The sequence below is a fragment of the Lathyrus oleraceus genome, chromosome 1, assembly GCF_024323335.1.
Source record: "Lathyrus oleraceus cultivar Zhongwan6 chromosome 1, CAAS_Psat_ZW6_1.0, whole genome shotgun sequence".
Lineage (NCBI taxonomy): Eukaryota > Viridiplantae > Streptophyta > Magnoliopsida > Fabales > Fabaceae > Lathyrus > Lathyrus oleraceus.
In genome coordinates, this window is record NC_066579.1 from 159653874 (window position 1) to 159667757 (window position 13884).

Below are 13884 nucleotides of genomic sequence, written 5' to 3' on the forward strand. Positions count from 1 at the left end.
CCTTCCAATTAGTGAGAAACCAAACAACCGTAGCTCGACTTGGTCTTTAGTGACATCATCTGGTTTGCACACCGAAGTTGTTTCATAGAAGCGTGCAAGATGCGTCCAAGGGTCTCTAATAGCGTTCCCGTCGAACATATTATCTCTTAAACTTGAAAGAAAAAAATTCTTAATATCAAAGTGTTCAGACAAAATTGTAAAAATGGTTAGGTTGTGTATAAAATCCCATATTTTTCTATTGTTGATGTTTGATGAATAATTTTATCACTATAATTCCACAGTGAATTAACAAAACCTCTATAACCAACCCCTTATGATATAACTCATTAACCACTACTCAGAGTTTCATATCCCTTGTCCACTAGCGTAAGTAGGATTAGGCGATGCAATAGAGCATTAATTCACTAGCCACTGCTCGGGGTTTTCTATCCCTAGTCAACCAGCGTAAGCATGACAATTTCCTTAGGTCCAACACATAGACTAATGATAAGTATTCCCTCTGTTCTCAAAATCAGATTAAAAGAGTATCTCACAGAAAAAAATATTACGAACAAGAAGCAATTGTATAGAACTATAGATGAAAGAATTCATGCAAAGTCAAATCAACATATTACCCAACAATATTGAAATAGATTCATCAACACAACCTAATTTAGAAGAGTTTAGCTATTCATAATTCAAAATATAGTACCAAAAACAATTAGAGATTCCTTGAAGGATTGGCCTCCAATGACTTCAAATGCTCTCAAAATCACCTTTGACGCTGTAAAAATCGTACTTGTTATGTCAAATTTCGTAACCCTTAAAAAGCCTTTGAAATGGACCAGAACGCGTCAGAAAGCCCAGGAAAAGTGATTATCACGCGCATGATGTCATGTATCACATGCGTGATGTGGCTAATACATCCCTACCGCGCGCACGATGCTGCACATGATTATTCCAATAGTTGCATGCTTTTGCTCCCCTTTTCACATGATTTTTCACTAAGTCATATTTCTTCACACTTAGCTATATTTTTCTCATTGTTTGGTTTTTCTTCTTAATTTTTTCTCCTCTTTAACTTATTTTGATTCGTTTTTTGGCTGAATTCATGCAATGACGGAGTGTCATCAACTAACATTGTTCTGAACAACATCGGCTGCAATTAATTTTTTGAAATAACCTTTAGTTGGGCTAATATTGTTGTATTTGAATCTAATTAAAGTACAACCTTTGGTTTGACTCCTTTGTCACCTGTTAATAAATATTCATTCTAACACATTGTTTTGATCAACACTTTCACCTTGTCTTTATTCATAATCTTAATGGTACCTCCAATTGAGGAATCAAAAAGCATTCTTACTTAAGCTTTTAGGAATATAGTGAAATGTTGAATCTACTTCATATTGCTCATGTTGTGATTTGGACATCTTTTGATTAATAATTTAAATATTTCCTAAGAGTCATGCAGATATTTTGTATCACCTTGCTCAAAATTGGATATGTCGGCCCTTCTTTCCATAAACTAGGCAATAGTGAAAAAAAATTCTAAAAACTTTTCTTCTTAATCAGTCCACTTTTGAATGGTTCCACTTGGTAGACAATATAGCCAATCTTTTACCCTTCCAGTTAAAGAAAACCCAAACAAACTCATATTTATCTGACTCTCAGTTACTCCATCTAGTTTCCATGGAGAACAAGTCTCGTATAAACAAATCAGATGCTTCCATGGTCTCTAGTAACACTTCCAGTGAACTGGTTATCTCTCAAACCTACAAGCACTACTGTGGAAAAACCTATCACAACAGTTTGAAAATGGATACCACCATGTTGGACCAACCGTTGTGAGGTAAGGTGTGATTCTATGTATGACGCTTTCCACCACGGTCATGCGACCATGTAAGTCAAGTAGCACGCTACCTACTACAATCGTTACTTTAAACCACCATTATTGTATGTATTTTAATAAAATTAAAAAAATGCAGCAGTAGAACAATTATAAGAACAAGAACAAAAAGAACTACAAAAAGAACTACAACAATAACAACAAGAAAAATAAAAAGAACAATAACAAAAACAAGAAGAAGAAGAAGAAGAAGAAGAAGAACAACAACAACAATAATAATAACAACAACAACAACAATAAGAACAACAACAAGAATAATAAGAGTAACAACAAGAACAAAGAGAACAACAACAACAACAACAACAAAAAGAAGAACAACAAAAACAACTAACATTGTTAACTTGAATCCATGTTTTCCTTGTCTCATTCAAGTTGGAGAAGAGGTGATGGAGTTCTGAAATTTATTAATGAATGAAATGATATTTTTGAGTTTTGTTTATGAAAGAAATGATGTTTCCGAGTTTGGTTTAGTGGAGAAATAGAGAGTCGTAAATGGAAGAATATATTTTGAGGTAGAAGATGAAGTTCGTCTAAGTTGAAAGTTCATCTAAGTTTTAGGTTTCATGTGAATCACTAATGATAGTGTCTTGAGCATTGATAATCACTAAATGGACGTCAAAGATTTGTTTAAGAATTGTGAAGTAACTCAATAAACACGCTTACTTTAATAAAAATAAAAATAAAACAAAACTATAGCTATCACAACAGTTACTTTAAACAACCGTTGTTGTATATCTTTTAATAAAAAAATAAAAATAGAGGTGTTAGGATTCAAACTCATGATCATACGCCACTTTTCACGATGGTTGGAAGTTTCAACCATGGTGAAAAGTGGCTTTAAAATAAATAAAAATAAAATTGTAGGTGCTAGGACCATTGTGAAATGTCTTTTAGTAAATACAAAAAAAAAGTGCCAAAAAAAATTATTACCACGATTAACAGAAAGACCGTTGTAATATTGGTGTTACGAAAGGTCTATTTTGTAGTAGTGAAACACAATATTTTTAATGTTAAAAGTAACAAGGTTAACCGGTTGAAACCTAACAAATGTCCGCCTAACGCCAGTTCTCCTACAATAGTCTCCCATGATCTGCCTAGGTGAATTGACCATGACTCTTTCTTCTTGTTCTTTCCTTGTTAACTGTGCTAACTTAGCTGCTTTTATTTTTGTTTTTGTTACTTTATCCTGAACCTCACATAAACAAACAAAAATAAATATCTCAGTAGCACTACACTAATTAACAATAATTAAAAAAAAACAAAAACAAAATAACACTAAAAATAAAATAAAAAATAGAAAAAAAAATTAAAAAAAAAAATTCCATGTCTTAACAATCTAAAAACATAAAACATAGAATAAAACAAACTAAAACAAAGATAAAGATAAAATTAAAAAATATAGAAACAAAGAAAATAACAAACTAAAACTAAATTTGAAAAAAAAGAGCATAAAAATGCCTAGAATAATAATAAAAGAGAAAATAAATAGAAAAAAATAAAATTTAAAACTAAACCTAAAAATAAAGTAAAAAATAACAAAAGAAGCACAAAAATTATCTTGTTGGAATAATCTAATCGTGACAACAACGTCAAAAACTTGATAATTTTCTTAGCAAGTGTACTAATATGATCGAAGTAATAAAGTTAATATTTTCTCCACATGGACTGTATATTTTAACAAGTTGAAATTTGTGCTATTTAAAAAATAAAATCGGTGGTTTGCGTGAGAGTATGTTGAATAACGTTAAAACTTGAATAAAAGTTCAAATGAGAAAATGACTAGATCTTATTCGAATCCCTTAATTTCCCCCCATTGATGATTGTGCATTATTTGAATCGAATTGACTTTATATATTTAAGGTGAATTAACAACACCATTGTACTTAATTCCTTGGCATACAACTCCCTAATTTGGACTACAATTCCCTAATTCCTTAGGCGAGTTGGATAATAAATTAGGCGGTCTAAGTGCATTAATTTTATAGCTATAACTTATAATTATGTATTCATAGTTAATTACTAAGTTGAACAATTAATTTATTTTCGATCGGTAGAGTTACGGTCAAAATCTCTACTCATAAATTCACTTTTGTTAGTTGGTCAACACAAAAAGAACAATGAACATAAAAGTAGTTGAATATGAAATATATAATCAAATCATGTAAATAACATCAAAAAATTATACGATCCAATAGAGTAAAATTAAGTACATATACTAAGACCTAACCAAGAGAAATCTAGCTACTCATAGTGATTGTTACCTCGAAATTTCGATATGAGCACTAATTATAAAAAGGTGATAAGTTTCATGTGATAATGGGTTTGTTGTCAAAAATCGAAGTGGTCAGTAACGACCATAGAAATCTTGACGAATGCGATTTGTCGAGAAAGTAATATCAACTTTGGTCGAATTGCAATCAGTCAATGACCATATAGTATTGGTTTTGGGAATTATTGAAATTCAGAGTATCCAAAATATTATTTTCCAAGCAGTCGAATGAGGTGTAAGTGGATAATATCAGACAGTTACTTGAGGACACATGGGAGCTTGTCAAAGACGAAAACGTGACATATTTTGCTTAGTTGACTCTTGTAGACAGTTAACTTAGGACTATTATATAAGTAAGCATTCACTTATGTTTTAAAGATTCATAATTGTACAAAAATTATGTAAAACTCAAAGTATCTATGTGTTTCTAAGAAAAGAGACAAGAATGCATGTATATGCGCTCCATTTTTTATAAATCAAAGTCTTTACCTTCAATTATTTATTTCATTAAATTTTATTTAAATTGTCCTTCATTGCAATTATCTTTATTTTCAGTCATTGCAATTTTTTTTGTTTCTTTTATATTTCGACTTCAGTGTCAAAATATGTTTCAAACCATCGATTTTCACACAATATGTCCTGAGATCTTTTCGAGTTTAATCTCGTAAGTGAAATCAAACTTGTTTTGTTTACCAAATTTCATAGTAAATAGTGATACAAATTATTACCATGAGTTTAAATGAAGAAAGCATGAAAATTAAGAAAGAATGGTGTCTTCGATGGCTCCAAAACTCTCTAAACTCGCACTTGAGAACTCATGGTCGTCATTGTCTATCATAAAAATCAGAACCCTTCTTTTACTTATCTTTAAATAGAATTTGATATTGGGCTTTTAGGGTTGAGAAAAAAAACCAATAAACAATTCAACATTTAAGAGCATCAGCTTTTTAATCACTATTTTAATTTTAGTCCATTTATATTCAAATTAAGACATTGACTTATTTATAAATATTGTAGTCCTGTATGTTAGCTTTCAATTGCAAAATGTTCCACCTCATTCTGAGTTACGGAATTCCATATATGATCAAATTACTTAACATATGTCTAGATGCAAATTGTGTTGAAAATGACTATTTTCCTTCAGAGTTCTTCACTCTTTCCACATTTTGATCATTTCTTTCAGTTCTTCATTTTCTTATATATTTATTCATAAAAATCAAAAATAAATTACTAATAATCATTAAAAAATGCAAATGTTTATAAAAATTATATGATAACAAAGTGTCATTAATGAACAATCCAAGTTTCATAATCTTCTGAAACAATATTAGAAACTCTATCATTTATAATGTTGAAAATAGGAGGAATATGAGGATTGACTACCACTTTCTGGAGTTATTGGAAGAGGATAACACATTCTACTTGTTGATTCTAAAGAAGAAAATTGAAAAATTTGATGCAAAGGTGTTTAAAGTACTTGAATTTTTCATATGCGATGAAGTAGTTTGAGATGATTGAATCACATTTTGTGAATCTTGAGGAGAAATTTCCAATCTACGGCAAGGAAGCTATTGTGAAGCTTTGTGCAACACTTGAGACGTATACGAGATGGGAAACTAAAAATTGAGATGACGAAACTTCTATGAAGCAATAATCTTCAGACAAGGAGGCTGAAGATGAAGGTGAAGCATAGGAGACTCCTTTCATAAGGAGACCCCTTTCATATTGAATGAACTATACATAAGAGAGAGTATAAAAGAAATATCTTCTTGTATTTGATTGAATGAGATCATTGCTTTACATTGGATTGACTAGTTATTATTTATACAAGTTATGGAGTTAATTATTCTCAAACTAACTTTCCTAACCAACTTAGCCAAACTTAACAAAATTCCAAAAATATTTATTCTATTTTTGATTATCTCTAATATATATCGATATTTTTGAAATGTTTTATAATATTGTTTAAATTTATGCATTGTAATTACTAGTCACGATGTTTTCAAAATAAAACATTTCATTTATAATTGTATTAAACTCCCACTAAACTTTAACATCTATTGTAGAACTACACTCTCAAATAGAACACTTAGACCATTCGTAAGTGGAAGGGATTATGGTATATCGACCACCTGAAATCGAAAGGACAATGGTGATATGACAACTTTAAAACTAAATGGGAAATGATATTACAATTTTGCTATTCTTACACTTGATTCATACACTACACCGTATGAACAATGTAAGAATACTACTTAAAATAATAAATAATAAAACATAACATATTGTACTGCAGTATTGGGTGTGTGGTATTTAGTATGGGTCATGATCATATTCTCTCTCCTAACGACAACCACATACATTAGCGTCACTGTTTCCATTTCTTCTTCTTCTTTCTCTTTTACGCCATCTACTCATCTATTCTTCAACTATTCTTTTCTTTACCTAATCACATACATGGTTTTTGAATAAAAATAGAAAGTTATTTAGAATCATTATGTGATGAAGATGAAGATTTAACTCAATAAGTTTCTAGATATCATTTTTGTAGATTCATCCAATAATATCAATGTTCTTCTTTTGGATCATATATTTGTTCATAATTGTTCATATGTTTCTAGATTTAACATAATATTAACCAACTTTGTCTATTGTTATAGATTTCATATGTTTATTCACGTTTGCTCATTAACCATGTTCTAAACAATATTCATCTAGTTTGATCACACCGTTAACCATGTTTATTTACTGTGAAACGATTTGATTTCATATATTTACTCATGTTGGTTCGTTAACCACTTTGGGAACTGTATTAACCAACTTATGTCACACCAATAAACAATGTTATAAACCTGCCCACATGTCTGGGAGTTTATTAACCAAGTTATAGACAACATTAACCATACTTGTGAATGCTATTAATCAACATTGTTATAAATTTATATTATACATAACATTGACATTTTTTTGTGCAGTTTGTGTCAGAATGGACAGTTCAAGCATTTTTATAGAATGTGGTAGTAGTCAAGGGGAAGATGTAGAAGTTGATCACGGTGATTGTGGTGGTAATGATGATGACACACTTTGGGTTCCTGCAATTGGGATGTGTTTTTCTTATCTAGAGGAAGTTAAAACATATTATCAAGAGTATGCTTTAAAAAAGGGGTTTGGATAGAGGATTAGATCATCGAAAAAAGGAGATGACAGGGAGGTCAACTACCTAATACTTTCATGTTCAAGAGAGGGGTCTAACATTTCAAAAATTTCATGCACGTTAAAGACACTACAATCTAGAGCAAAAAATTATCCTGCCAAGATTTGTATTAAATTGAAACAAGATGGTTTGTGGTACATCACACAATTTGAATCTAACCATTCTCATGAGACTAGCCTTACAAGAGCAAGATTGTTCAAGGCTAATAAGAAAATGAACTTACATGTGAGAAGAACAATCCAAATCAATGATGATGCGGAATTAAGGATCGGCAAGATTGTGAAAAAGATGTGAGGAATTATATTAACAAAGAGCATCGTGCAATTGGAAAAGAAGGTGATGGTAAGGCTTTGATTAGTTATTTTTGTAAAATGAGGGAACAAAATACAGATTTCTTCTATGACATAGATTTGGATGATGATTTTCATGTGAGGAATGTATTTTGGGATGATGCAAGAAGTAGAGTCGCTTACGAATATTTTGGAGATGTTGTAACTTTTGAGACAACATACTTGACTAATAAGTATGACATGCCTTTTACTGCATTCGTGGGTATGAATCACCATGGTCAATCAACATTACTTGGTTGTGGATTACAATCAGGTGAAGACACAAATTCTTTTGTGTGGTTATTTAAGTCATGGCTTCAGTGTATGCTAGAAAAAGCACCTTTGGGTATTGTGACGGATCAATGTAAGGTTATGAAAAATGCTATTGAGTTACTCTTCGCACAACTCGTCATAGGTGGTGTTTATGGCATATAATGAAAAAAATTCCATAAAAGCTAAGTGGATATAGTGAATACAAAAGGATCAAGTATGCAATGAAAGAAGCAGTCTATGATACATTTACAACAGCTAGTTTTGAACAAAAATGGTGTTCGTTCATAGAAAAGTTTGATCTCCAAGAAAATGATTGGTTGGGTGGGTTATATACTGAGTGTCATAGGTTGGCACCAACTTTATTAAGGAAATATTTTTGGGCTGGTATGTCAACTACGCAACATAGTGAGAGCATACATGCTTTCTTTGATGGATATAACAATTCTACAACAAGTCTAAATCAGTTCGTGAAACAATATGATAATGCTCTTAGAATTCAGGAAGAAAAGGAATTTGAAGCTGATTTTAATTCGATGGATACAACAATTCCATGTGGGTCAAACTCGTCCATTGAGAAGCAATTCCAAAGTGAGTTTACGAATGCCAAATTCAAGGAAATTCAAGAGGAATTCATATCTAAAATGAATTGTTCTGCCTCATTAAATAGCATGGAAGATTGCTTTGCTACGTATCATGTGTTGGAGGAGATTTTAGTTGGAGACATACGCAAAGAGCGAGCCTTAAAAGTTGTGCTTAATAAGGAAAACCATGATTTCAAATGTGAATGCTCATTATTTGAGTTTAGAGGTATTGTGTGTCGGCATGTGTTATCTGTGTGTAGTCAAGAGAGGATTATAAGTCTTCCAGAGAAGTATGTTTTAACGAGATGGAAGAAAAACATTAAAAGGAAGCATTCATATATCAAGACTAGTTATGGTGTAACAGAGTTGAAGCCACAAATGGATAAGTTTGACAAATTATGCAAGCATTTTTATGAGGCTGCTGAAGTAGCTGCCGAGTCAGAAGAGACTACCGAAGACCTCCATGAAACATTACATTTGTTTAGCTCTAATATGTTTGGATACAAAGTAATTGCATTAACAAAATATTTTATATATTATATACACCAACAAAGTTTAGTACAATTTGGATTATGACAAAAGTCAATTTACAATACTGCACCATTTACAATTTGGATTAATACAAAATTCAATTTACAATCTTGCAACATCCCACCCGAATATTCCACCTGAATAACCTGCACCACCAAATGCAACTATTGTTAGTGCATGTAATGTTTTGAATAAGATTAAAATAAATGTTTGAACATCATACCATCATGTCAAAAATTTCAAAATAGTATAGATATGTGACCGTCTCCCCAAAATACACATGCCACTAGTCAATAACCAAAAATTCCCAAAATCATCATAAATTTGTACAAACTTGAGATGAACCCGTCAAGGTTGTTTCACATGTTGTCAAAAGATCCATGAATGACATATATTTTTAACCTGTACAATAACATACAAAAATCTAAAATATGACGTACGTAAAATCAAATACATAATAAATTAGTAGTTTAATGAGTACACTTAATTTATCCTCAACATTTACATATGTTTTCCGCAACTCGTACATACGAATTTCTTCAAATGGTACATGTAAATTCAAACATTATTTAATACAATCTTATAATGTACACAAACCACAATACTCGAATCTAAGTAATGCTCTCCATTAAGGGCTCTATCCTTTGTGGTTTGTGTACATTATAAGATTGTATTAAATAATGTTTGAATTTACATGTACCATTTGAAGAAATTCGTATGTACGAGTTGCGGAAAACATATGTAAATGTTGAGGATAAATTAAGTGTACTCATTAAACTACTAATTTATTATGTATTTGATTTTACGTACGTCATATTTTAGATTTTTGTATGTTATTGTACAGGTTAAAAATATATGTCATTCATGGATCTTTTGACAACATGTGAAACAACCTTGACGGGTTCATCTCAAGTTTGTACAAATTTATGATGATTTTGGGAATTTTTGGTTATTGACTAGTGGCATGTGTATTTTGGGGAGACGGTCACATATCTATACTATTTTGAAATTTTTGACATGATGGTATGATGTTCAAACATTTATTTTAATCTTATTCAAAACATTACATGCACTAACAATAGTTGCATTTGGTGGTGCAGGTTATTCAGGTGGAATATTCGGGTGGGATGTTGCAAGATTGTAAATTGAATTTTGTATTAATCCAAATTGTAAATGGTGCAGTATTGTAAATTGACTTTTGTCATAATCCAAATTGTACTAAACTTTGTTGGTGTATATAATATATAAAATATTTTGTTAATGCAATTACTTTGTATCCAAACATAAAAAAAAATGAAGTTGGTTAATACAATGCCAGACTTTAAAACAAGAGAAATTGCAGTCCCATACTTGGTTAATATATTGCACGAAGTTGGTTAATGGAAGTTTAACATCGGTTAATGCAGTGCCAGACTTTGAAATAAGAGAAATTACAGTCCCAAACTTGGTTAATACATTGCACGAAGTTGGTTAATGGAAGTTTAACTTCGGTTGATGCAGTTCCAGACTTTAAAATAAGAGAAATTGCAGTCTCAGACTTGGTTAATACATTGCACGAAGTTGGTTAATGGAAGTTTAACTTTGGTTGATGCAGTTCCCGACTTTAAAATAAGAGAAATTGTAGTCCCATACTTGGTTAATACATTGCACGAAGTTGGTTAATGGAAGTTTAACTTTGGTTGATGCAGTTCCAGACTTTAAAACAATGGAAATTGCAGTTTCAGACTTGGTTAATACATTTCACGAAGTTGGTTAATGGAAGTTTAACTTTGCTTGATGCAGTTCCAGACTATAAAACAAGGGAAATTGCAGTTTCAGACTTGGTTAATACATTTCACGAAGTTGGTTAATGGAAGTTTAACTTTGCTTGATGCAGTTCCAGACTATAAAATAAGGGAAATTGTAGTTTCAGACTTTAAAACAAGGGAAATTGCAGTCCCAAACATGGTTAATATATTTCATGAAGTTGGTTAATGCAGTCCCAGACTTCAAAATAAGGGAAATTGTTAAATCAAACTTGGTTAATAGATTGATGGAACAATATTCACTATAACACATTCCCAATACATTAACAACATAATGAACTATAACATACTCAACACATTAACCATAAAATGAACGATAACATAATCAGGACATTATGCACATAAACAAAACACAACCACAAATTGTCAACATTGCACTACAACACGTCATAATTGGTACAAATTATGCAATACATATTACACAAATTCTACACTACAACACTAATGATTTACAAATTCAGCCTGGTTCCTTTTCCATGCTTCCTTGATTTCTTCTTCATTCTTGTAGCCATGTTGGATTTAGACTTTGATTGATTTTCCGCAACATTGGCATCATCATTAAATGGAGTGTTATGTCCAACATCTCCAGTCAAAGTTCCTACTTCATCTTCAGTGATAAAGTTCACAAGTTATCGACTATCTTGAACAACTTCGTCCTCAAGCGGAGTGTTAACTCTCGCCTCTTTCATCATCCTCACTTCATACTCAAGAACTGCTATTCTCTCTTTGAAATCTTTATTCTCAGTCACCAATCTATGATAATCAATAACATCCACAAATTGTTGTCCTTGTTCAAACAGAGAAGCATTGACTATGTCATATTTTAGCTCTTCCTCTATTGCAACCACTCTATCAATTATCTAACAAAAAAAAGTCAATCAACACACAACAACAAAAAGACTAATTTTCTCAATTCAAACACACAAAATCTTACCATATTTTTTTCAAATGCCTTTTCAATATTTTTCTTCTACATACTTATAACCGGTCAATTCAATACACGTGGAAAACTAAACCTAGAAACAGGTGGTGCTTTCCCTAAAGATAAGTGGTTGAATGCCCAAATCTGTAACAAATATTAAGAGTTGTAAATTTCAAAATTTCAAAGTTTCAAAGTTTCAAAACACAAGATGGAACTATAAAGTAGTATAATATATTTACCTGCAATATGGCAACTCGCCCGTTTAAATGTCTTTGTGCCTTGTTTTTCCCCTCCTTCAACATAACTGAAGACTCACATAAACTAGAAACCACAAAGTTATAAACAACAATTCCCCAACTATGGGCATCAAGGGAATCAAAATCATCCAATTTCTTAACAAATCTTGTAAATACCTTATTCCCTGTTTTGGGAAAGTAAAACTCCACAAATGCAAGTAATATGTAAAGTCTAACAAAATTAACTAATTTTTTCTTATGGCAACGAAGTTGTTTGCGGATATTGTTAATGGTTACATCATCCCCTTTAAATATATCTAATGTTTCACATTGTTGATCTTCTTCTACTACTAGAGACTTACCAACAATAGACAATCCAAGAGCAAAAGAAACATCAACTGGAGTAAAGGGAACTATTCTATCCCTAACCCTAAATCCCCTACTACGTACGTCCCATCTACTTACCAACTCCTATAATAAACCACCTGAGATTGAGAAGTTGTTAGAAATATCCATCGCCCATTTGAATGGGGTGCATTCGATGTGAGCACGTTGAGTTTTTGTTAACTTTTCATTGATGTTGCTCAAGTTCACCGAGATACAACTATGCCTCATTCGCACCTTAAATTCATGAAAAAACCTGATTAACCAACGACGCAAACCAACTAGAATATGTAAACAAATAAAAGTTTAAACTTATGCCTATTACTTACTTCAGTTTCGTCGCCATTTTTTGGTGATGTCATAGTTTCTGCAATAAATCACTCAACCTAATAACAAAACAAAACCAAAGAAACACATAATCAGTACTACAACCATGGAATTAAAAACCAAAGAAACACAAAAATCACTCAACCTAAACCCTAAATTTTAAAGGAAAGTTTGTACATGCTTATGGTTCCACTGTAAATGGCATCCTAAAAGGCGTTAACCCTAAATTTCCAGTGTAGAAGATGAAGTGTAACCATCTAACCTTGAGACGGAGAAGATGAAGGCGAACAAGATGACATTTAGAAGATGAAGACGGAAGGACGGTGAGACGGAGACGAAGATGAAGACGCGGAGATGGAGACGCGGAGATGGAGACGCGGAGACATGGTGACGGAGACGGAGATGGGGACGCGGAGACGTGGTGACGGAGACAGAGACGTGGTGACGAAGAGCTTCGTGCTACCACTTTTTGAGAGAGCAACTATAATCCTTCAGCGTACACTGCAGTGATGGGTGTGTGTTTGAGTTACCCTAAAACCTAAAGCGCAAATGACCAACTTACCCCTGCTTAAATTAATGAATTACAAAAAAAAACCAATCTTATTGTACTGTAGATACGGTGTAGGTGTATAAGAAAGTGTAAGCATATCATTTCTGATGTTATTATAACCACTTTAAAGTTGAAAGGACAAAGCTATTGTGATCACTTTGAATACCGAAGGAACAATTACATTATGACCAATCTAAAACTAAAGGGACAATGATACTATGTAAACTCTAAAGTTGAAGGGACAATTACATAATGACCACTTTGAATATGGAAGGGAAAATTGTATCAAGACCATTCTTAATATCAAATGTGATAATGCTATTAAGACAATTATTAATATTGAAGGGACAAAAAGAAAATATAAAAATGACTCAAAAGTGTGTCGAGTAGAAGAGTAAAATGAGAAAAGTTGATAAATGACTCAAAAGTAATTTTCACATAACGAATAACACTCTTTTATATATTGTTTAAAGTCATCTTATGTGTGTAAACTAACCAATGTGAAATTTAATAGTTTAATTATTTATTCAACTGAAATTTAAATAACGTGTGGAATTCTTTTTTTTAATTCACACACT

At 31.8% G+C, this 13884-nt stretch overlaps 2 protein-coding genes across 2 annotated transcripts; one reads left to right on the forward strand and one right to left on the reverse strand.

Annotated features, from left to right (window-relative positions):
- Positions 1-8191: 8191 nt before the first annotated feature.
- Positions 8192-10932, forward strand: LOC127097022 (protein FAR1-RELATED SEQUENCE 5). Its single transcript, XM_051035542.1, has 3 exons — positions 8192-9058; positions 10183-10263; positions 10771-10932. Exons 1-3 carry the CDS (start codon positions 8192-8194, stop codon positions 10930-10932), a joined length of 1110 nt encoding a protein of 369 aa, XP_050891499.1.
- Positions 10933-11516: 584 nt separating this feature from the next.
- On the reverse strand, positions 11517-12775 carry LOC127097032 (uncharacterized). The gene is made up of 5 exons (XM_051035553.1): positions 12759-12775; positions 12686-12710; positions 12049-12516; positions 11888-11953; positions 11517-11747 (listed from the first exon to the last, which is right to left on the reverse strand). The coding sequence occupies exons 1-5, from the start codon at positions 12773-12775 to the stop codon at positions 11517-11519; spliced, it is 807 nt and encodes a 268-aa protein (XP_050891510.1).
- Positions 12776-13884: the final 1109 nt, after the last annotated feature.